The 21818-nt window shown below is 59.2% G+C and overlaps 2 protein-coding genes across 7 annotated transcripts; both read left to right on the forward strand.

Annotated features, from left to right (window-relative positions):
- PDLIM2 (PDZ and LIM domain 2) lies at window positions 1-15814 on the forward strand. Of its 6 annotated transcripts, none has more exons than XM_031442233.2 (10): window positions 1-151; window positions 2009-2103; window positions 2819-2970; window positions 5039-5108; window positions 5219-5370; window positions 5519-5597; window positions 9227-9321; window positions 9548-9693; window positions 11295-11412; window positions 12458-15814. In XM_031442233.2, the coding sequence occupies exons 2-10, from the start codon at window positions 2011-2013 to the stop codon at window positions 12633-12635; spliced, it is 1083 nt and encodes a 360-aa protein (XP_031298093.1). In that variant the 5' UTR covers window positions 1-151; window positions 2009-2010; the 3' UTR covers window positions 12636-15814. The 6 variants fall into 6 exon arrangements, with proteins under 6 accessions (XP_031298093.1, XP_031298091.1, XP_031298090.1 ...); XM_031442231.2 differs by lacking the exon at window positions 1-151 and adding an exon at window positions 341-564; XM_031442230.2 differs by lacking the exon at window positions 1-151 and adding an exon at window positions 343-549.
- An 875-nt stretch (window positions 15815-16689) lies between these two features.
- On the forward strand, window positions 16690-21501 carry C36H8orf58 (chromosome 36 C8orf58 homolog). Its single transcript, XM_031442229.2, has 7 exons — window positions 16690-17055; window positions 18194-18705; window positions 18993-19124; window positions 19271-19388; window positions 19517-19629; window positions 19854-19936; window positions 20598-21501. The coding sequence occupies exons 1-7, from the start codon at window positions 17007-17009 to the stop codon at window positions 20707-20709; spliced, it is 1119 nt and encodes a 372-aa protein (XP_031298089.1). The 5' UTR covers window positions 16690-17006; the 3' UTR covers window positions 20710-21501.
- The last annotated feature ends 317 nt before the right edge of the window (window positions 21502-21818 follow it).

A 21818-nucleotide genomic window follows, 5' to 3' on the forward strand; every position in this document is an offset into this window, starting at 1 on the left:
GGCTGCATCTGCTCCAGCGTCAGAGCCTGGAGTGGGCGGAGGAGCCGGGCGGACCGCAGACAGACCCAGCCGGCCCTCCGCCCCGGCCCTGGGCTGGGGGTGAGGGGTACTAAGGAGCCCTTTGAAGGAGGCGTGGGCGCGGGCAGCCTAGGTGAGCTTAAGGGGGCGGCAGCCTCAGCCGTCTGCGAAGTGGGGCTGGTGCCCGTCACCGGAACGCCTCCCCTGCACTCGAGAGGATGGGGACACCCCGGGGAGGACAGCCGTGGCCTCTAGGGGGCTCTTGAGAGAGCAGCCCCCGCTCCCCCCGGCGGGCGCGGGCCAGGTGGCTGCGCCCGGGCTGGGCTGCGCGGAGGAGGCGGCTTCCCCGGCCAGGGGCGGCGGCAGGGGCGGCCCTGGGATCACATGGGCGGAGGCAGGTCCCGGAGCCCCGGGCGGGCTCTCCCCAGAGTCGGGCAGACGGCGGCGGCGGCGGCGGCGGGAGCGGCGGCGTCTCCTCGCCTCCCTCCTTCCTTTTCCTTCCCTCCCGGGCCTGACCGCCCAGCCCGACAGGTGAGCGGGAGCCAGGTGAGCGCGCCCACCTGCGCGCCGTCCTCACGGCCGGCGGCCTCCCTGGCCCCGGGCACCGTCCCGGCTCTGCGTGCCCGCGGCCCCCTTGGCGCCCGGACCTCTCCTCCGCTCCCCGCCGCTCCCCGCAGCCTCGCTTGCGGCCGGCGCCCCCCGCCAGCTGGGCTTTCCCGTCCCGGGCGCTCCTCCTCCAGCCCCCGGCCCGCAGGTATTTTGGCCTCGGAGCTTAGAAGGCGCCGGAACCGGGCGAGCCGGGCCGACGGGCTGCGCACCTCCCGGCGGCCCCCGGCTCGGAGTCCACTGGCCGGCTCAAAGGTCTGGGAATCTGAGGCATCTGCGAGCCGCCAGCGCAGATCTGGGGCCTGCGGCAGGGACAAGGCTGGGCCTGGGCAAAAGGGGAAGCCAAAGGGCTGGGAAGAGGGCAGACAACCCCGCTCGCCCAGGTGGGCGCCCCTTCCCCAGGCTCCTAAACTCGGGAAGTGTCCCCAGTGTCCCTGACTGAGTCCAGTACCACTTGTAGTAGCTGGGCCTCCTGAGGGGCGGCCCCAGAGTGGGTGCCGGGTAGGGTGGTGGCCCAGCCTGGCACTGCAGCTTCCTGCCTGGGTTGGCTCCTGACTCCAGAACGAGAGGTTCAGGAAATCCTATAAGGGCCTAGTCCACAGGGACATTCCCGTGCGCAGCAGAGGGGCAGTGGATGGGGGGCCTGTGGCCCTGGCTCGCAGGCAGCATCAGTCAGCTCGCCCTGCTGGCCAGCACTCTGGGGTGGGTGTGCCCAGCTTGGCAGATAAGACTGGCCTTCTTGCTGGAGCTGTTCAGAGAGCAGCAGGCCCCTGGGGGAGGTGGGAAGCCCAGTCTCCCTGGCCTGGACCACATCACCAGGGGGTCGGGCGGGCAGTCAGGAGGCCCTTTGGAAGACCCTGGCCTCACTCAGCCAGATGCTCTCCCCACAACCAGCCAACTACTTGAAAGACTGTGACAGTGCCACCCTCTTCTGTGCTGTCACTTTTGTTCCCACAGCGCTGCCCTCCCCCAGAGCAGAGAGGAAGTACCTTGTGCTGTCGGTTTTGGGGACAGGAAGCAAGCACTAGTGGGACTTAGCCCTGATGGTGGAGGAGGGGACAGGGAGGAAATGCTGACATCTACCACCTGCCAGCCTTGCCGGTCCCTTGTTCTCAGCAAGCTCCTGTCTAGCACCCCGACAACCTGCCTCCAGGGAGCCACTCTGCTGAAGACGGAAAGGGGGAACTCAGAGTCCTGACTTCCCAGGGTGGGGGGAAGTGAAACTGGGGCATGCGGGAGGGAGTCACTTCCTCTACCCTCCTCCACACCCCCTCCAGCCCCTGACTGGCTGCTCCAAGGACCTGTCACCCCCTTCTCTTGCCACCTCACAGCATCCCTTGGGGAGCAAGGGGCAGGCTCCATCTCTCCATGCTTTCTTCATCAGGTATGGCGCTGACGGTGGATGTGGTGGGGCCAGCGCCCTGGGGCTTCCGCATCTCCGGGGGCAGGGATTTCCACACGCCTATCATAGTGACCAAGGTAAGGGCTAGTTCTGGGAGATCGGGAGGTACCTCCAAAGTCAGGGTCTGCCCTGTCCACCGAGGCCTCACAGACACCTTTCTCTTTTTTTGTTCTGAAACAGAGGCCTGCTTCTGGGTTGGTTGGCTGGGGGAGGGCTGGGGGAGGGCTGGGGCCCCGTTACCATCGGGATGTGGTGGCCACTTCAGGAACAGGCTTCTAGGGAGTGAAAGGGAGCTGGGCCAAGTGCAGGGCCTGCTCATTTCTCCTGGGTCACCAACCCCATACCTGCTGGCAGCCATTTTGGGTGGATACTAAAACAGGAGCTCTGAGCTCTTGGCACCTTGCCCTTGACCCAGGCCCAGGCCGGAGTGTTCATACAGGGGGCCTGCCCGCAGGCAGCACCTGCATGATTTGATTTGCATGGGCAGGGCTCTCTGTCCAAAAGTGTTTCCAAGCACAGTTCCTGAAATTCTGTCATTTCACATTCTTTGAGAGGCACCGTTGGAATGCCAGTGCTGGGGTCGGGGGCAGGGGGGCCAACACTCCAGCTTTTGGAGGGGATTAACTGATTAGCTGGGTGGACACCAGTGGGCAGGGAGAGAGATGTTGAAGGGGGGGGGTGCAGGCCAGCCTGGTTCAGACCAGCTTCTGTGTTTCTTGGGCAGGACAGGGAAATCTCTTCTCCATCCTTACCGAGTGTCACCTCTGACTGCCTGATTCTCCTCCCCTACAGGTAACCGAGAGGGGCAAGGCTGAGGCTGCTGACCTCCGGCCTGGTGACATTATTGTAGCCATCAATGGGGAGAGTGCAGAGGGCATGCTTCATGCCGAGGCCCAGAGCAAGATCCGCCAGAGCCCCTCACCCCTGAGGCTGCAGCTGGACCGGTAGGCCCTCCACCTCTGCTGGGCCTGCCAGCATTCTTCTGCCCTCTGCCAGCCCACTGCACAATGGCCACTCACCTCCGGCCCTTGGCCTCAACCTGGCCTTCCCAGCCCTTATGGCTTGTCTGTGAGAAGGTCCTGGGCTCTGGGGTTGCAGCAGGGTGGGCTGTGCCCAGCTGGGCGTGCTGTCACTGGCAGGGCAGGCTGGCATCAGCCACCTGGACACCCGAGTTTGACTGGTTCCCAAGTGTGTGGGGTACAGGGCGTGGACATGAAGTGGGCTGAAGAGGAGAAAGGTGTGCGTAAGGCTGGGTCTCCAGAGCTCCTGCCTCCAAGAGGAGAGGGGAGGGCCTTTGTTCAGATCCTGGAGGGGGTGAGGAGTCTGGGGGCTCACTTCCCACAGAGCCCCTCCATTGCTCCCCATTGCCTGTCGGGGCCCTGCTGGTGGAGGCCGATTCCCAAGCTCCTGAGGCTTCAGCCTGGAGGTCTGGGTCGGGAGGGGGACAGGTGGCTCCCCGGGGTGGGGCATCCCAGTGAGTCACAGGACTGGAATGCTGGGAGATCCCCCAGCCAGGAGAGCCCGCTGGGCGGGGGCTTGAACCTGAGCTGAGTACCTCCTGCACTTACGCCCCGCCCCCACAGCCAGCCTCCCTCTGGGCCTGGGCTCCAGGCCCTCACCTCAGCCCCACCGCCCCACAGTGCTGCAGAAGCTGGCTCCTACGACGCTCAGGTGCTCTCGCAGCCCCCGCCCCTTCAGTGACTGCCTCATGCCACTCAGGCTCATGAGTGTTTGCAGGAGTGGGACCCAGAGGAGGAGGGTGGAGAATAGCTCATGGCATCTGGGAAGGGGACCAAAACCTACAAGAAGCTGCAGAGTGGGGCGGGGGAGGGGCAGGGAGCTGCTGACACCGTCACTCCCTCTCAGGTCCCTCTTGAAGGGACGCAGCCCCATCAGGGAGGCGGGCTTGGCGTAGTACCCCCAGGCCTCTGGCTCCACATTGGGCAGGTCAAGGCTCCCCATCTCCTTGCTTTTGCCCAAACTCCTCCTAACCTCCTAGAACTGCACTCCCAGGAGACCTCTCAGGCACTCAGAAGTCCCAGGCAGGAAGCAGGGCTCTGGGGGGAGGAGCCAAAGCTTAAGCTCCCCTCACTCTGGCCCCACACTCTCCCCTGGGAGGCTGTGGCTGGCGTGGTATGTGGTGTCTGAGGTTTCTGCTGACCTCTCTGGAAGTGGCCAGACATCCAGGAATGGTGTAGTGGGTATGGGACACGGTGGGCTCATTCCTCACCCTCAGCCAGCTCCCAGCCCTCCAGTGGCCTCCTGTTTAGGCTCCAGCCAGGTTCTACTGGGAAGGGCTTTGGAGGAGGGTCCCTGGGGGGCAGGGGAGGAAGAACCTTGGTGATGGGGTGGGGGAGCTGGGCCACCTCCTTCTCCAGGTCCTTCAGGAAGGGGACTGTCTCCACCCCTTGTTTTATGGGGGAGAGGTCTTCAGAAGGGGCAGGGAGTGAACCTCTCAGAGGTATTTCCACTGTCAGCAGCGGAGCTGGTGGGGACAGGCCTCTGGCTGGGGACAGGGTCAGCTGGCCCAGCCATTGTCGGTCTTTAGGAATTTGGGCAATTTCTGGGCTTCAGTTTCTCCAGGAGTGAAAGATAAAGGATTATTTATACCTCATCAGCAACCCCCAGCCAAACTGGCCTATAAACTGGTGCTGACCAGTGAAAGAGTGGACAAAATGCAAAAAAAGAAAAGAAAAGAAAGGCGAGGCAGGGGTAGGGGTGATAATGTGAGAAGTTTTTAATAAAACTGAATTTATTGAACTTTTTGCTGAAATTACATCCTTTCTCTTTCTTGGTTCTACACTGTCCTTTTCTTTTTTTAAGAAATGATGGTGGCTGTTGATGATAGTTGTTTGTTGTGAATTTGGCAAAGTTAAAAGTTGGCTGCTTGATGTCTGCATGTTTTGAACTTTTTCCTAATCTTAAGACCCCAGTGTGGGGACAGCTGGGATCTGCATCTTGATGGGGTTCCAGGACCCCGGTGACCCTCGCCTCCCTCTGTCCTCTCCTCAGGTCCCAGGCTGCCTCTCCCGGGCAGACCAATGGGGAAAGCTCCGTGGAGGTGCTGGCCACTCGCTTCCAGGTAGGATGTGCCTCCTGCTGGGAGCGCCACGGGAGTAGTGAGGTGCGGCCTGAGGGGCAAGGACTGGGGGAGGTCCCCTCCCCAGCTCTTCCTGGCCCCTCTCTCCACAGGGCCCCAGGAGAACGCACATAGACAGCCAGTCCTCCCTGCGGTCACCTTGCTCCAGCCCGGCCTCCCTCAGCCCCCGGCCAGGCAGCCCCTTCTCTACCCTGCCCACCAGCAGCCCACACGCCCTCACTGGAGAGGCTGTGACCAGTCACAGGTGAGCGCAGGGGGTGGACGCCCTGGCCACCAAGTTCAGGCCCAGCCTCAAAGCCTCTGTAGCTGGGTTTAGGGGGCCCCGGGGGTCACTTGTGTTTCCTTGGGGCAGTCGAAGGGGGCCCTGGCACATGTCCTTCTCCCCACTTCAGTTTCCAGAGCCTGACCCACTCCCCGGCACTCGCTGCTGAGGACCACTTGTCCTATGGGGGTCGCCCCGGAAGCCGACAGGTAAGGGTGCCTCCAGGAAGGAAAGAGCCTCCGACGTGGCCAGTTGCTAGTGGTGCCCGTGGGGCTGCAGGAGGCTGCTCCCACCTGGGCAGCCAGCACCTTGGTCTCCTAGCAACGGGCACGCTCCTCTCCTGAGCCCGGAGGCCATCAGTCCGTTGGTGGGTCAGCCTCGCAGCACCAGCCCAGCCTGGCCAGTCCCAGGTGGCCTTCTACCTCTCACACCCCCACTCGCCGCCGCCTCCCCCTTGCTGCTGGCTTCCTCCCTTCCCAAGTGTTTCTCTTGGGCCAGGACCGAAATAGTTTTGCTGCTGTTGTTGGGATTATTCCCTTTGGCTCTGGCTGCATCTCTTGAACACATTCCGCCCCATTCCAAGCCCCATGCCCGCCCCCAACTCCCATCCCCCATGCCCCATCTTCCTCTTCTGACTCAGCCCCAGAACCACCAGCGGGCCTGTGGTTCTGCTTCCAGCTGCGCTTGGCTTACTCTCTGTCTGCCCCTCCTCCCTGCCCTTTCCCCTGGACCCCCTGCCAGGTCCCACTGTCCACGAGTGACAGCCCTTTGGTGGTGTTTCTCTTCGCTAAGGGCGGGGGTGGGGAGGTGAGGGAGTGAGGCAGCCCACAGTCCTGGGTCACAGCTGCTGGGGGCAGAGTTAGTGGGGGCATGTCCAGCCTTTGGGGTGAAAGGGATGTGGCCCAGCTGCTGGAATCCTACCTCGGGTTGAGTCTGCATTCCAGAAAGCAGAGCCTTTGGAGATGTCTGGGGGACGGTACTGGAAACTGGGGGCTCTGGAGAAGGAAGGAGCCGGGTCCTCTGGGGGCTGCATAATAGGGGCTCCCTGGTGACCTGCTGCAGTGTAGGGGGCCCCCAGTGGCCCTCCAGGCAATGAGGGCATAGAGATGCATGTATTCCATGAGATCCAGTATTTAAAGAATTTAAAATGTAGTTGTAGAGATAAAATAAACATGCGAAACAATTTGGAACAATTAAGCACCGAACAGCAGTATGGTCTTAATTATAAAAGCAGGAGGCGTTCTGGGAGGGGACAGATGAGTGTGGGCTGGGGTGGCCTGGGGAGGCTTCGGCAGGAATTTTGCTGGATGTCAGAGGTAGGGTAGGATAGGTTTTAGATCAGAGAACACCGAGCGCGTAGATGGGAAAGCCATGGTTCTAGCAAGACCTGGCATGTTTGAGCCTGGGGGCCTTCTCTGGGAGAGCTCTGGGCTGAGGTCAGCTGGGAAGAACTTGGTCCACCCTGGCCTCCTCCCACCCGGTGTCTGAAACCGGGGCAAAGGGGAGAGGCGGGTGGTACTGGGAGTGGCTCTCAAACCAGCAGCAGAACCTTGGAACTTGTTAGAAATGCGTATTTTCAGGCCCCAGCCTAGACTTACTGAATCAGACACAGGGGTATGGGGCTGGGGTGGGGACTCCAATCTGAGTTTTAAGAAGCCCTCAGGGATCCGCTGCACACAAAGATTGGAGGACCACCCACACGGTGCAAAGAGGAGTCCTGGGCAGGGTGGCAGGGAGGTCTGGGTTAGTCCCACCTCTGCTGTGTCACTTTGGATCAGGCCCCCTTCCACTCTCTGGGCCTCAGGGTCAGACTCGATGCCCTGAATTCCCTTCTTTGACCCTGAGGCCTGTGGTCATTCCTGCAATATTGATGGAGTGGCTGTTTTGTGTCAAGCACCCTCCTAGGCTCTGGGGACGCATTGGTGGAAACACAGAGAAATTCCTAACCCAGGGAAGCTTGCATTCTGGCCTACAAACGAGGCTGTGGTCAGATGGTTTCGGAGTCACGGAGTTCCAAGCTCCCTCTTGGGAGTCAGTGTGCACGTGAGCCCCTTAAAGGCTCTACAAAGTCCTGTGAGAAAGAAATGCATTTAATTTTATTAATTTCCTAAACTTGTTTAACTGCAGAATTTCTCCTGGCATTCCCCCCTCCCCTGCCACTCCCTTATTAGCATCCTCCAAACACATTTTGAGAGGTGTTGGCTAGAGATGAGTTCTTGATCGGCAAGTGAGCAGCTTTTCTGGACCTGCAGATGAAAGGTCGCTTCCGTGTGAAGGCAGGTGTCCCTATGTGACTGGGAGGGAGGCAGGAGGGAGTAGGGGAGGGAGGAAGCGGGAAGAGGAAGCGGGAAGATGCAGCTGCTCCCAGTAAGGGAGTTACTGGGGCGGGCGAGGTGGTCTGGCAGGAGGAAGGGGGCAGGGTGCCCCCGGCCCAGGCTGCTGCTGGCTTCTGAGCTGGCCAAAGCTACATGGAGCCCAAGGCATGGGACACCACCAGTCCTTACCGTGCCCTTCTGGAAACTGGAAGTTGCCCACTCCAGGCAGGCACACAGCTTGATGAGCAGATGAGAAGTGAAAACGGCCCCTCTCCCTTTGGCTGGCATGAGGAGGTACTTGCGAAGGGAGCCGGGGTGGATTTCAGCCCTCGTGCAGGGCACATGCTGGTCTAGGACAGTGAGATGGGACATTGTTCTTAAGGACCTGGTGCTGGCTGTCCTTCCTGAGGCAACCATCTCACCATCAGTTGACTGCGTGGCACCGGCCAGGCACCAAGCCGTGGACTCCAGCCCTGCCTCTCACTCCCTGCGTGGCTTGGACTAGTCGCTTTGCCCTGCTGACCCTTAGTCTCCTTACCTGTAGAAGCCCGAGAGCGGAAGAATGCAGGCTGGTGCAAGAGGGCCAGTGGGGTAAGGGTCTAGGGCTGTTTTCTTAAGACTCTGAAGTTTCTGTTTTAAGCTTAAGAATGTTTTCCTGCTTGACCCTAATTCACCCCCAACTCAAGTTTTAAAATAGAGGGCATTTGGCTTTTCTGGAAGCTGTGCCCTCAGCCCGGTGCACCGTGGCCGTCCTGATTGTCTCTGAGGCTCTCCTTCCCCTGCGGATGCCAAGAGAGAGGAAGCGGACCAGGGGAGGGTGCAGAGGTGCGGGCCAGAAAGCAGAGCGATGGTGAGGCTGAAGGCAAGCTTTCCAGGTGGACAGCGGGTGTAAGAGCCCGAGGTGGACGGTGTGCACCCGACAGGGGGCCCTGCTGCTGGGCTGTGGACCCAGAAAGGACCTGGCTCCCCCAGGCTCCGTGGGGCAGGATCAGACCTCCCAGGGCGGCCGGGAGAAGCTGGTCAGCCCAGACCCTGGCCGTTTCTGGGAAGGGACCAGCTCTGACTTCAGGAGGGATCTTGGCCCTTTATGTTTCCTTTCCCTCTCAGCACAACGGTCAGCTTACTTTGTCTCTGCTTGTTGTGCCCATCAGGCCCCAGTGTTCAACATCTTTGCAAACACATGGCGTGAGACGGCAGAGGAACACGCCTGGTGGCCCTGCGCACTGGTCCACATTCTGCCCCTTGCCCGATCCACTTAGGGCAGAACCCTCACCCTTCCAGAGCCCCGGATTGGCCTCCCTTCCTGCTGGGACCGAGCAGGAGCAGTTGCAGGCAGTTGATGGCTCCCTGGCTCTGTGGGCAGGGTGGGGGTGATGGCCCCTCACAGGGGGCCTGCTGGTCAGCGAGGGCTGGGGGCCCTCTGCTGTTGGGTCTGGGGAACAGCCGGGCTTGGCAGCCCAGAAGGGTGTGCTGGCCAAAGGCCCCACCGCTGACTCCTCCCCTGGTGCCTCTCCTTCCCGAAGGCCGGCCTCGGCCCCGCTGGCGACTCGGCTGTGCTGGTGCTGCCGCCACCGCCACTGCCTTCCCCAGGTCCCCGTTCTTCCAGCCCCAGGCTCAGGTACCAGTGGTTCTGGCAGGGTCGGGGTGGGATCTTGGTGGGCCTGGAGACAGACACGCTTCCTGGAGGGGGAGGGGGGCTCCCAGCTCTCTAAGCCCAGATGGCTTTCCTCTGGTCTCCAGAACCCCCCACCCCACCCTGGGACACTCTTTCTCTGCCTTCATGCTTGTCCTAACCCCCGGGAACGGGGCTCTCACTCCTGACTGCCTCCTTCCCACCCCCGCAGTGTGGCCTCTGAAGGGGAAAGCCATCTCCTAAGAGAGGACTCAGAAGTCTTCAAGATGCTGCAGGAAAATCGTGAGGCGCGGCTGCCCCCCCGGCAGTCCAGCTCCTTTCGGCTATTGCAGGAGGCCCTGGAGGCTGAAGAGAGAGGTGAGACCCCGGGGGCTTGGATGGGGAAGAAAGTTCCCCCAGGACACCCCAGAACACTGACCTACGTCCCCCGAGGACACACCGGGAACCCTGCCATGTTATTAAATTAGTAGTTAAGTGCTCATCCTGGGAGCAGGTACTGACTTGTAGAAGCCACAGTCCCTGTGCTAAGGGAGCTTACAGTCTGGTAGGGGTGACCAGGGGTGCCCCCAGAGGTACCGCCTCGGATCAGGAAAGTGGCAGGGGAACGATGGTGGGTGGTGGGGACTGGGTCTCCAAGGAGGGCTTCATGGAGGAAGAAGGTCTGACTTGGCCCTAGAAGAAAGATCAAGACTTTAACAATCAGCCTGAAGACAGTGGCAGGGAGCAGTGTGGAATGCGGAGGCTGGAGCCAGAGGGCTTTGGGTGTGGGAGCAAGAGAGCCGTGGGACCTGGCTGCTTGGAGGGTGGCCTTGGAGGTTAAGTCCCGGCTGTGAGGCCTCCCGTGCCAGGCTGAGGAGTGTCCCAACCCAGGAGGGCTGGTTAAATAGCGCCAGAAGGTGTGATGTACCGAAGTGAGCAATAGAGAGATGGGTTCCTGCCAGCTGTTAAGCTGTTCACTCGACAGATGCTGGCTGACCCGTCTGATGGACCAGACGTGTGCAATGTGGCGATCAAAGTGGGGCAGGACCCACGTCTGCCCCGAGGAACTCTGTATTGGGGCAGAGTACTGCCCAGCCCCCAAGGAAGTAGATGGTGCTACAGTACGGAGTTTGTGTGTGTGTGTGTGTGTGTGTGTGTGTGTGTGTGTGTGTGTGTGTGTGTGTGTGTGTGTGTGTGTCTTGGTGTGGGGTGGGGGCACCGCCCTCGCCCAGGGAAGAGATGAGAAGGCCTGGCCTGGGCAGTGGTTCCCGGGAGAGAGAGGCTGGGACAGTCAGAATTATCTGATTGGCAGCATCACCAGCACCAGGTGGCTGCAACTCTGATGGTTAGCTCCCGGGGGTGTTCACAAAGGTAAGGGAGACAGGGTGGAAGGTCTGGTGCAAATCTTGTCCATCATGACAAGGCCTCAGCAGGCCCTGGGAGGGGTCAGGGAGGGAAGGAGGGGAGCACAGACGGGTGGTGACTTCACCACTGGAGTTTCCGCGTCCTTGGCGGTGAGACAGGGACCAAACCTTCATCTTAGCGTCTTTTGAAGGCTCAGGTGCAATAATGCACATAAAAGCCCTCTGAAAACCGTGCAGAGGTCTTGCGGTGCTGTTATTACCTATTATTACCGTCTAGTAACATCACCATGACTGGATCATGGGAGTGGAAATGCCTGCGTGGCCTGACGTGCTGGGCACTGAGCAGACACTGCTCGGGTTGTCTGAGCTCGGGCTGACTCGGCCTCCACCGTGTGTCCTGCACTTGACCGGCCTCAGCCAAGGATCTGGCGCGATCACTTCCTTCCTGCATTACCCACTCTCACACCCGGGGTTACTTTAGAGGTCCGCTTGGAAATGCGCCTTTGACACCAGGAGTCTGCGGAACTATGTTGGGGGAGGTGGAATGGGCTTGAAAAATACAGCCTGGGTGCTGGACAAGCTCTGACATGTCTGTCACCCCCGCCCCGCCCCCAGGTGGCATGCCTGCCTTCGTGCCCAGCTCGCTGAGTCCCCAGTCCGCCCTGCCCACCTCCAGGGCCCTGGCCACCCCACCCAAGCTCCACACGTGTGAGAAGTGCAGCGCCAGCATCGCGTGAGTGTTGGTGGCCTGGGAGGCGGTGCCCACCCTGCAGGGTCGGGGCAGGGCCCAGGATGCGCTCAGGAGGGGCCTGTGTGGACCGATTAGCCAGGAACCTGGGGGCAGCATCGCCACAGTGGATTTGTGATGGGCCACAGGGGTTATCTCAGCCTTCTTACATGCCTGTGCTGGCTTCTTCCTGCTGCATCGCCTCCTCCTGGATTTCTAACCCCTCCTCCCTGGAGGAGGTGGAAATGCTATTGCTTCTAATTTCTCTCCAACAATCTCAGAGCCTCTGGAGATCTGCCTCTGGATGAGGTACCTCCTCCTGGAAAATCTTGCTCTTACCCCGCCCCCCCCCAACCACTGCCGAACAGGATTAATTTTCCAGAGGTAGGTCCATTTTCTCAGTGGGTGGCATCATAATGCAGCCACGGTCTTTGGAAAATTGAATACCGCCCACGCCTCCCCCCACCCCCCAATGAATTTCTTACATGCAGTGTTGAGGATCAGATGACTCACTTTAGGCAAATCCTTAGCCTCTGTGGGACTCAGTGTTTCATCTGCAGAATGGGACACTGTCCACCGCTGCTGTGCAGACTCAAGGAAGGGGTCCTGGATGGTGGTTCTCAAAGAGCAGAGGGATTGCTAGAGGGATAGCAGGGCTGCACCTCCAGAGTTTCCTCTGCAGGAGGTCCCTGGCCCCAGAATCTGCATTCCCGGTTCGTCCCCAGGTGATGCAATGCTGTGGGTCCTGGCACCTGGGACCACACTTTGCTCCATTCCAGAAGATGCAGGATGGTGCTTGTGTGCCTGTGTGGTGGGGAGGAATGACTTTGTTTTGATTGGGGTTCCAGAGCCGGGGGTGCTTGTTAAAGCAAGATTGCCGAAGGCAGGCTTGGGGAGTTGAGTATCTGAGATTTGGGGAGCTTCCTGGGTCCTGACTCTGGGCTGGGAATCAGGGTCCCTGAGAATGGGAGTGGTGGCATTGTGCCTGGTGTTCTCGTCCCTCCCTCCTGTCCGCCCAAGGCTGATGGCTCTCCCCTTTCTGTCCCCGCAGGAATCAGGCTGTGCGCATCCAGGAGGGGCGGTACCGCCATCCCGGCTGCTACACCTGCGCCGACTGTGGGCTGAACCTGAAGATGCGCGGGCACTTTTGGGTGGGGGATGAGCTGTACTGTGAGAAGCACGCCCGCCAGCGCTACTCCACACCCCTGACCCTCAGCTCCCAGGCCTGAGTGCCCGCCCTCCACTCTGCGGGCACCTCCACGCCAGGGCTGTGCAGTTGGCATGGGAAGGCGATGGGGGTTGGTGGGTTCCCTTCCTCCTCGCTGGGACAAGGACCTGCCTGTGCTGTGCCTCTGCTTGGATACTCTCACTTCCTTCCCCCTGCTGGACAGGCTCTGCACCGAAGTCTGAAGTGGGCACTGCATTGGGCGTCTCTGTGCCATAGGGGTTGAGCAGGTTGTTAGGTGGAGATAAATATCTAGGAGAGGGGTGGGCCAGACGCTCCAGGTATTCACTGTGTAAAGTTTTCAACATAGGAGCACTATAAATATATACTAAGCATGGACAAAATAAAGTAGGTGCCCCTCTTTTCTCTCCTCCCCTGACCCAGCCCCTGGGGATGAGCCTCTTCCCTACCACTGGGTAGAGTCTTTATATAGGTATTTTTTTCCTCTTGATTCCCCCTGCCTCAAACTCCCTGCCCTACCAGATGCTTCACCAGGTGACATCCCCTACCGAAGGGGCTTGCTCCTTTATTTTTACATTTATTATTTTTTCTAATGGAGGCACTGGGGATTGAACCCAGGACCTTGCGCATGTTAAGCACACACTCTACCACTGAGCTCTTCCCGGGCCTTTTTGTAAAGATACCTGTTCTGTTGGGATGGTCCCTGGTAGAGGGAGCCTGGAGAGGGACAGGGATGCTACAGGGCCGGCAGTAAACAGGAGGCAGGCTCGGAGCCCCCTTCTGTCCAGGCCCGTCTCGGGGAGACAGTCATGCTCCGCAGGCACCAGCTGGGCTGGCGTGATGTGCCCCTCACTCTACCAGGTGTGGATGCTACCAGGACCCCTGCTGCCTTACCCAGAGGAGCTGGGTGGGCAGGAGAGGAGGCCACATCTGGACGACTTCCTGTACTCACCTGAGGCTGTCTGCACCCATTTGAGAAAGATCACCCCCAGAAATAACCTTGGACAGGGTTGCAAGTTAGCCTTGCCTGGGAGGGCCAACCCAGCAGTGCACCCTCCCTGAGGACCACCACCCACCATGGGCCTCGCCTCCAAGCCGGGGATGGTCTGCCTGCCCCTTCCCTGGGAGCTCCAGCTGACTTCATTGGTGGCAGTGGCCCCCTGCCAGATTTTTGGCTTGATTCACCCATAATCCCCAGTCCTAATCCCAGAGGCCATGTCAGAAAGGGGAATGGGTGCTGCTGGGGGCCCGAGACCCACCCTGTCCCCCAGTCAGCCTGAGGGAAAGATCAAAGCTGGGCTTCAGTGGGTGACTTTGTGATGTCTATTTTTGGAAGGAATCTTGGTGGAGACTGTGTGCTGCCTCCTCAGGCACCAGGACATAATTTACACCTTGATGTAATTGTTTCACCTTTTGCCTGAATGGCTGCCTTTATTTTCATAGGAAAGATCAAGGGTGTCTGGTTCAGGAGCTGTCAGGTCAGAAAGTCTGGTCCCAAGTGGGATGGGCTCCTTGGCGCCACCTAGTGTTAGGCATAGCCTTTGGCGGGGAGAATGCTCACAAAAGGGGATTGATTCACCCCTACTTAAATTCGTGGGTCCTGGCACAGTGGAAGTAGAGAGAGCACTTTTCTTTCTTCCTAAAGACACTAGTCACCTGGCAGTGACTGAGCTGGCATGAGTGAAATAAAGCTACATGGTAGCGAGCACAAAGAGCTTGTGTGGAACACACAGGAGCGTCCTGAGAGTTCAGAGCTGGGGCCGTGGGTGTGAGAGGATGAACAAGACATGGACAGATGCAGGAGAGAAATGCAGAGTGAGGGGGTGAGTGCAAGTGGGGTGCTCAGTTTAGGGCAGCAGCTGAAGGGGAAACTGAGATAAGATTGGAAAGGAAGATGGGAGCCTTGAATGCTGGAAGATATGGTTTGAACTTCACCTTGAAGTTCTGGGGACACTTTGAAAATTTTCAGCAGGGAAGTGACAGGTTGAAAAAGGGTGGGCTGGAATATTGATACAGTCAGATCCCCACCTGTAATAACCATGCAGGCCGAGCAGTGCTCTAAGGAATGGAGAACAAATGGGGAGTGGACACATGTGAAACAGGCAGGCCAGTGAGTTGTTGAATGCCTTTCCATGGCTGGATGAGTTCAAGGTAAAATCCACCTCTCTAATTGTGGCAGCCAGCTCTCCTCCCTGGGGCCCGAGGGTTTCAACATCAGAGCTCTTTGCAGCCAGCCCCAGCTTGGGGGCGAACTTCTTCCACTTCTTCCGAAGCTGGGGTTATTAGGCTGAGGATGGAACAAAGAGCCTGAGTCCTGGATTTCTGGCTTACCCTGGGGTGTTTTTGACCCCCATCCCCAGAGGCAGCCTTCCAGCCACAAGGGAGGTCCCCACAGCTTCCAGCCATCTCTAGTCTGGCAGGAGCTGCCCCAGGCTCTAGGATTTACCCTTCCTCCCATGGTGCTTAGCTCGGTGCTGAGCTTGCAGGAAATGTGCTTCCTGAAGCTGGGACTTCCCCATGGAGGCTGAGAGCAGTGGGCATCCCTGGCCTCAGCCTGAGGGGTGACTTTGCTGGGGCTGCCGTGTGTCTCAGGAACTCACAGCAGCCGCTCCCTCCTCGAGTACGCAGTGAGCGGGACAGCTGTGTGGCCCCTTCCATTCCTCAAAGGAAGATGGTTCTCCTCCAGTGGAAGGCAGGATGAAAAAGGGACTGCAGAGGGGGTCATGCAGGCCACAGGACCGTCTGGGCAGTGAAGACCTGGCCTAGCTTTGGGCACGGGGCTGCCAGTCAGGGCAGCAGAAGGTAAATGAGAGGGCAGCATGTAGCCCCTGGCAAGGGGGATCCCAGTCACCGGAGGGCTCCAGCATATCTGCACACGGAGGGGTAGTGGCCCAGAGGGGAGTGTGCGTTGTGTATGTGTGTGGTTTGAGCCCACACTGAGCCTCATGCTGAGACGCCGCATTCCTGCTGGCCGGGCTTCCTGCTTCAGATGCCTTCCTGCCCCAGAGTCACCACGGAGACTGCTTGGAATCTGGCCCCACATTCTCCAAATTCAGGACAAGATCTGGCAAAGTCTCCCTCCCTTTACCTCCCACCCTCTCACTTTGTAGGGAGGAAGCCACCTGACCGGCCAGCCCTCCTCCCCTCCTCTCCGGAGAGGCCCAGGGTGGGATCTGCAGGGCCTGTCGGATTTGAATAAAGCAATTTCTCCTGGCGGGGCAATCTCGGTTTCCCTCTCTGTACCTGGGAAAGGGGAATGGGGTGGGGGGGTGCTGTCCAGGAGAATAGGGTTGGGAGAGGGGCAAACCAGAGGACCCTTGGCTAGGAGGGAAGGGCTTGGCCTGAAAATCAAGGTGTTAAGAGATGGCTGGTAATTCAGGCACTTGGCTCATTCTTCCCCAGTCTTGGCTGTAGGCCTCAGTTTCCCCATCTTATAAAGTTAGAATCTTGCTTCTAAGGATCCCAACTCCAGCCTCTCCCCCAGAGGCCCAGGTGCTAGTTTGCACTTCCACCAGCTCCCTTATCTCCTCCAGGGAATTTGGGTCCTGCTGGGATTTTCCCAGCCCCGTCACCTTAAGAGGCCACCAGCCCATCTGGTTACCAGGCTGCCTCCCTTTCAGCAGCTGCCTGGGCACACAGCCTCCTTTCAGGGTTGGGGGTGGTGTTATCCCAGGGACCAAAAGACGGTGGGGGTGGGGACAGGGAAGTGTTGACCTGTTCACCGCCTCCGGCCTGCTCACCGGCCAGGCTCACTTCCCCAGATCCTGAAGTCCCCCCCACCTCAGCTTTAGGGAATCCGAGTGAGGAAGAGATTTGGGCCGAGGAGGGGACTGAGATCTGGCCCAGGACACAAGGCTCTCTGAAGTTGTTGGAAAGGATTTCCCGGTGGTGGGAATCGCTTCCCCCTCCGATCGCACCAGGTTTCTGAGAGGCTGAGTGACTTGCTTCAAGGGACACAGCTGGGAGCGCGAGGACGCTGACGTCCAATTCACCCCTGTTCCCGCCGCCAGCACGTGCGGCTCCACGTCCTTCCGCGCTCCCGTCCGGTCGCAGCCACCCCCAACCCTCACCCTCGCCCGGTTTCGTTTCGGCGGCAGGAAGACCGACGGCTGGTGAACCGAGGGCGGGGCGTCCCCAGGCTGGGGTCCCCGCTCCTCGGCTGGGGGCGCGAAGCACAGCAGAGCGGGGCCCGCCCCTCGTCGGCACTGGGGGCCCCCCGCCCCCCGCTCACCTGCGCATCCCTCCCCCGCTCTCGCCCCGCCCTCCCCCGGCTCCCGCTGGGAGTGTCCCCGGGCCGCACCCAGCCGGGTTGGGACGCTTGAGCCCAGACGCCCGCCCGCCCGACAGCGGCGGCGCGGGGACGCCGGCCGGGAGCGCCGCGGCCGAGGCGCCGTGTAGGGGCCGGACCGGGGCCATGCTGGGCCGGCGGCGCGTCTTCGCCGTGGAGCCGCTCGGCGGCCGGGGTGAGTCGCCCACCCCCGGGCCCACCGGGGCCTCTGCCCCGGAGCCGCCTCCCGCGCCCCGGCCCGGGTCTGCGCCCCCCGCCCCGCCCCGCAGCAGCCCGCCCGCGGCCCCGGATCTCCCGGCGCCCTCCTCACCACCTCCCCTCGGAAGGGCCGAGGCATCGCGCCTTGCACATTGGACACCCTTGTCGTTAAACCGGCCATCACCTCTGTCCCCACTCCCTCCGAGTCCACTTCCCTCTAATTCCCGGTCTGGATGCTTCTCCGCCCGGCCCCTGCCCCAGCCTGCAGTTCCGGAAAGTTCCCTCGGCGGCGGCGGACCCCTTTCCAAAGGAGCCGCGCAGGGGTGGACTTCCTGGCCGACTTCCTTGCCCAAAGGGGCCTGGCTTGGCATCCAGCTCTCCCGTTTGGCGGGCTGGGAGACGAAGGCAGCCCTCCATCCTGTCCGGTTTCAGTTTCTGCATCTTTACGATGAGGGCATCCGGATCGTTGCAGAGCCTGGCACAGGGGGGTGGTAGGAGAGGTGACATTCAAGGGGTGATAAGGCTGCTGCTGCTCCTCCCCATCTTCTTCCGTCTAAAGTTTTTCTTTTCAACTCTCCACAAAATCTCTTCTGTTTCTTACTTAAAAGAACAAAAGCCCCAGATGGTTACAGTCATTGTTATTTTTATTACCCTCCCCAGGAACTCCAGGATGGGCCTCCTCTTGCCTCTCGATGCCAGTTTAGACCTGGCCTTCCCTCCTTGCGTCCTTCCCTGTCTCCCTGAGGCGGGGGCACATTCATACTCCACTTTGGGAGCAGTTGACAAGGCTGTGGCTCCCGGATTATGGCTCAGAGGTCTTAGGCTGACTCCAAGGGCTGGAGCACAAGGGTTCCCGGGAAGAAAGTGCCAACCTCCTCGAAGGAAGATAGACTATCCCAGGAGCTGATCGCTAATAATTATTGTTTTAAAGGGAACCTCATTCTGTCATCTCCTAGCCAGGGCTGGGGAGAGATCTGGGTGGGGCAGTGACCGACCAGTCTCCTCCCATCACCTCTGGCCCAGGACACTCCTCCCTGCAGAATGCCACCAGCTGCCAGGAATGCTGGGGGTGTTGGGGGCAGCCTGCCGGGCCTGATGGCTGACTCTCCTTGCAGATGTCACTGGCGAGGACCCGGCACGTGGCTGCCTAGTGCCTGGAGTCACCAGCACCTACAGACCGATCCCGGATGCTGCTCCAGGGTACTTGTCAGACTCCTGGGAGGGAGGTGGCAAGCTGAGAGGTCTTGAAAGGCAGGTGCCGCTTCTCAAACTGGCCTCCCAGGACTCAGGAGTGGAGATGGCAGCTGGGGACAGCTCCCCAGCCACCTCACGGGGGCTTTCTCAAGACTCTCTGAACTTTGAGCCCATGGGTAGCCCTGAGGCCCTGGCTCTTGGGGCTGTGGAGGATCCTACCCACAAAAGCCGGCTTCTGGCCAGCCGTAAGCTGGAGCAGGTGCTGGAGCGGTCCCGCCAGCTCCCGACTTCCCCTGCCAGCTTGTCACAACACTACCGCTCCCTGAGCCCGCCCAGCCAGCCTGAGTGTGAAAAGCCCCTTTTTGGAGCAGGGGGACAGGAGGCCACTGAGGCAGAGAGTGACCTAGAGGCAGGCCTGGAAGAAGCAGAGGTGGTGAGTGCCAACTCTCAAGAGTGGGATGGAGATGGGCCCCCCAACCTGTTCTCTCTGGAGCTCTCAGGGTGGGCCATTCCTTGCCCCTATTTGATGAGCTGTGTGAGAGCTTCTTACCTCCACACACTCCCAGCTGTGTGGAGGCGGGCAGGTCTGGGGCCTGCCTGGCATGGTGCCTGGCTGGGCATGGGGAGGCCAGCTGGGTGTGTGTTCCTCTTCTTGCTCTGCCTCCGTCTGCTGGCCCCTCAGGGTGGGACTCTGGTTGAGTTCAGAAGTCTCTCCCACAGGTGAGGCCTGAAGCCCAGGCCTGCCTCCCGGGGCAGGGTCTTCGCTACCTGGAACACCTGTGCCTAGTGTTGGAGCAGACGGCGAGGCTCCAGCAGCTCTACCTGCAGCTGCAGACTCGGAGGGCCTCTGGGGTGAGTGAGCCGTGGGCGCTCAGGCCAGCAGAAGGGCAGCTGAGTGGGGAAGCGGAGGAGAGATGAGATCCCTGGAACCAGGACTCCTTTCAGAAGAGCCTCAGCCCTCTAGCCAGGCCTGGAGAGCCCATTTCTCTTGTGCACAGGATCCTGAAGAGGAGGAGTCAGAGGAGTCAGCTGTGGCCCCTTCATCTCCATCCTCTCATGCCCCAGGCAGTGAGGTCCATGAGCCGTGGGAGCGGCTCAGCCAGACTGAGAAGACAGGTGAGGGACTGCTGTGTCTCCCTCTGCATCCTGCCTGCCCAGGGCCCCACAGGCAGACCCCCTGAGCCCTGGGCTTGAGGGGTTCCTTCCTGTTCCTGGCCTTGGGTAACCTGATTCTCTTCCTGAAGGAGCAAAAACAGCTTCACCCCCAAAGGCAGGGGTCCCCAGCCCCAGCCCTCCCAGGCTGTCAGAGGCCCCAGCAGAGCAAGCTCACACCTTCTCATCCTCCCAGGGACACAGGGTAGGTGAGGGATATATGCTGGGGCAGGTGAAGGATGAGGTGGGGGTGGGGTGTGGTTGGGATGTGTGGATCCCCTGAAATGAGAGGCTTCCTGTTTGGAGCAGGTGACTTTTCCTGGCTGTGGTGATAGCTCTCTGGGAGCTTGGTCTGGGGTATGTTGTGTAGGGGGGATCTGGGCAATCCTTTCACCCTCTGCTCAGTGGGATCTCTCCCACTGAAACAAGGTCAAGGTCCTTCTCAACCGGATCAGATGGAGGAGCCCTCGACCTGCTGAACCCGCTGCCCTTCCTGACAGCCCTGCCCCCAGGTGAGTCCCATGGCCCAGCCCAGGAGGTGCAGTGGGAGAGCTTGATGAACTAGGATGCTGAGATTGTGTTGCTGGCTGTTCTTGTCTCTGCAAAAATTTTGTTGTTGTTGTTGTCGTTTTGGTTCTGAAGGGGCGAGGTAATTAGGTTTATTTATTGTTTACCTATTTTTTAATGGAGGTACTGGGGATTGAACTCAGGACCCTGTGCATGCTAAGCATGCGCTTTACCACTGAGCTATACTCTTCCCCAACCTGCAAAATTTAAGAGGCATGGTCTTGGAGAGGGTGCCTGGAAGAAACAGAAAGTAGTTAAAGTGCCCCATGTACAGATGAAGAGGCTGAGGACTGGGCTGGGGAGGGAAGTCATTTTCCTGAGGCCACATGGTGAGTCAGTGGCAGAGCCAGAACCAGAATATGGGAAATCCTCACATCAGTCTAGCAAGCCCTCATCCCTCAAAGCTGAAATTTAAGTCACCTCCCTAGGTTTCCCCAGGAAAGCAAGGAGGGCACATAGGATTCCACAGTGGGAGTGGGCGCTGGGGGTCTATACTGAATGATTCTCCGTGTCAGTTAACATCCGTAGCCCCTCACAAAGCTGGGCCATCTCTGGGGTCATTGTTACCTTTGTTTCTTCTAATCTGATGCCTTTCTTTCTCCACAGGACTGCATCAGGGGGCCTCCGTGAAAGGCCTCCATGCCACCCCCTCCGGAAGACCTTTATGCCATCGTTAGCAGTTAAGAAGCAAAGAACAAAAAACCTTTCTGTGCACTGAGACCTCCTGGTGCTGGGATGTGACCCCGGGTGGGAGGGAGCCTTCTTCCTCGCCCTTTGCCCTGTTGTGGGCACTGCCTGGAAAAGATGCTGACACTTGCCCTTCTCTCTGAGCCTGGGTCCCTGGGAGGCCCCAAGATGTGGCAGCTCCCAGGCTCCTCCCCGGTTGCCAGAAATCTCTGGGCTTAGGCAATGTGAACTAACTTATTTATCTATCATCCATGGAGTATGTTCATCATGGTGATCTGTCGGGGCCCAGTGTGTTGCAGATGTGTATTTATGCAAAGTGATGTATATCTGTGGGACTGTCAGTGTGGTGAGCTGGCTGGAACCAACCACCTCTCTGGAATCATGCAGTCACAGAGTTGGTTTTTGGGGTGAGGTAACTGCAGAACGATGGAACTGACCTTCATTCCTGAGTGGGCAGTAACTGATCTGGAGTCCTGTTTTCCTCCATATACTTGTGTGGACAGCCCCAGGACAGAGGAGGGTGGGTGCCTCTGCACTGAATACTTGCCCCTGAAGACTGCACCAGGGATGGGAGAGTCAAGGACAACATAGGGAACAGCAGAGTATTCTTCAAGGTCTGTTCTCAGCTGCTGTACTCTTTACTAGCCTTTCCATATCACAGCTGAAACCAGAGACCCATACTACCTTTAGACCTTGAGAAAAATCCCTTAACTTTTCTGAGCCCTAGCTTCTCACTTATCTCCCAAGTGGTGTAATGATGTCTGCCCTACCTACCTCACAGGCTTGTTATGGGGATAAAATGAGATTAAACTGTCTCAACATGCTTTGTGAATGTTAAATGAATAGGAAGGGTGTTGGAGGGAGGCTAGACTGGAGGGATGATGGAAGGTCAGAGGAAAAGGGGGAACTGGGGTTGCCAACCGGGAGTAAAATGGCCAGTGATTAGTGGCAAGACTTTGAGCACGTCATTTCATTGAAGTCTCTCAGGTTTCATATCTGAGAATTAGGACACTAATTCCTGCCCTGCTTGTCTCCCAAGGGTTGATGTGAGGACTAAAGGAAATTACCATGAGAACTCTTTGTAAATATATACCTAAATATTTTGGAGGCTTATCTTACTATAGCCTCTTAGGTTCCTAT

The sequence above is a fragment of the Camelus dromedarius genome, chromosome 36 (genome assembly GCF_036321535.1).
Source record: "Camelus dromedarius isolate mCamDro1 chromosome 36, mCamDro1.pat, whole genome shotgun sequence".
Classification (NCBI taxonomy): Eukaryota; Metazoa; Chordata; class Mammalia; order Artiodactyla; family Camelidae; genus Camelus; species Camelus dromedarius.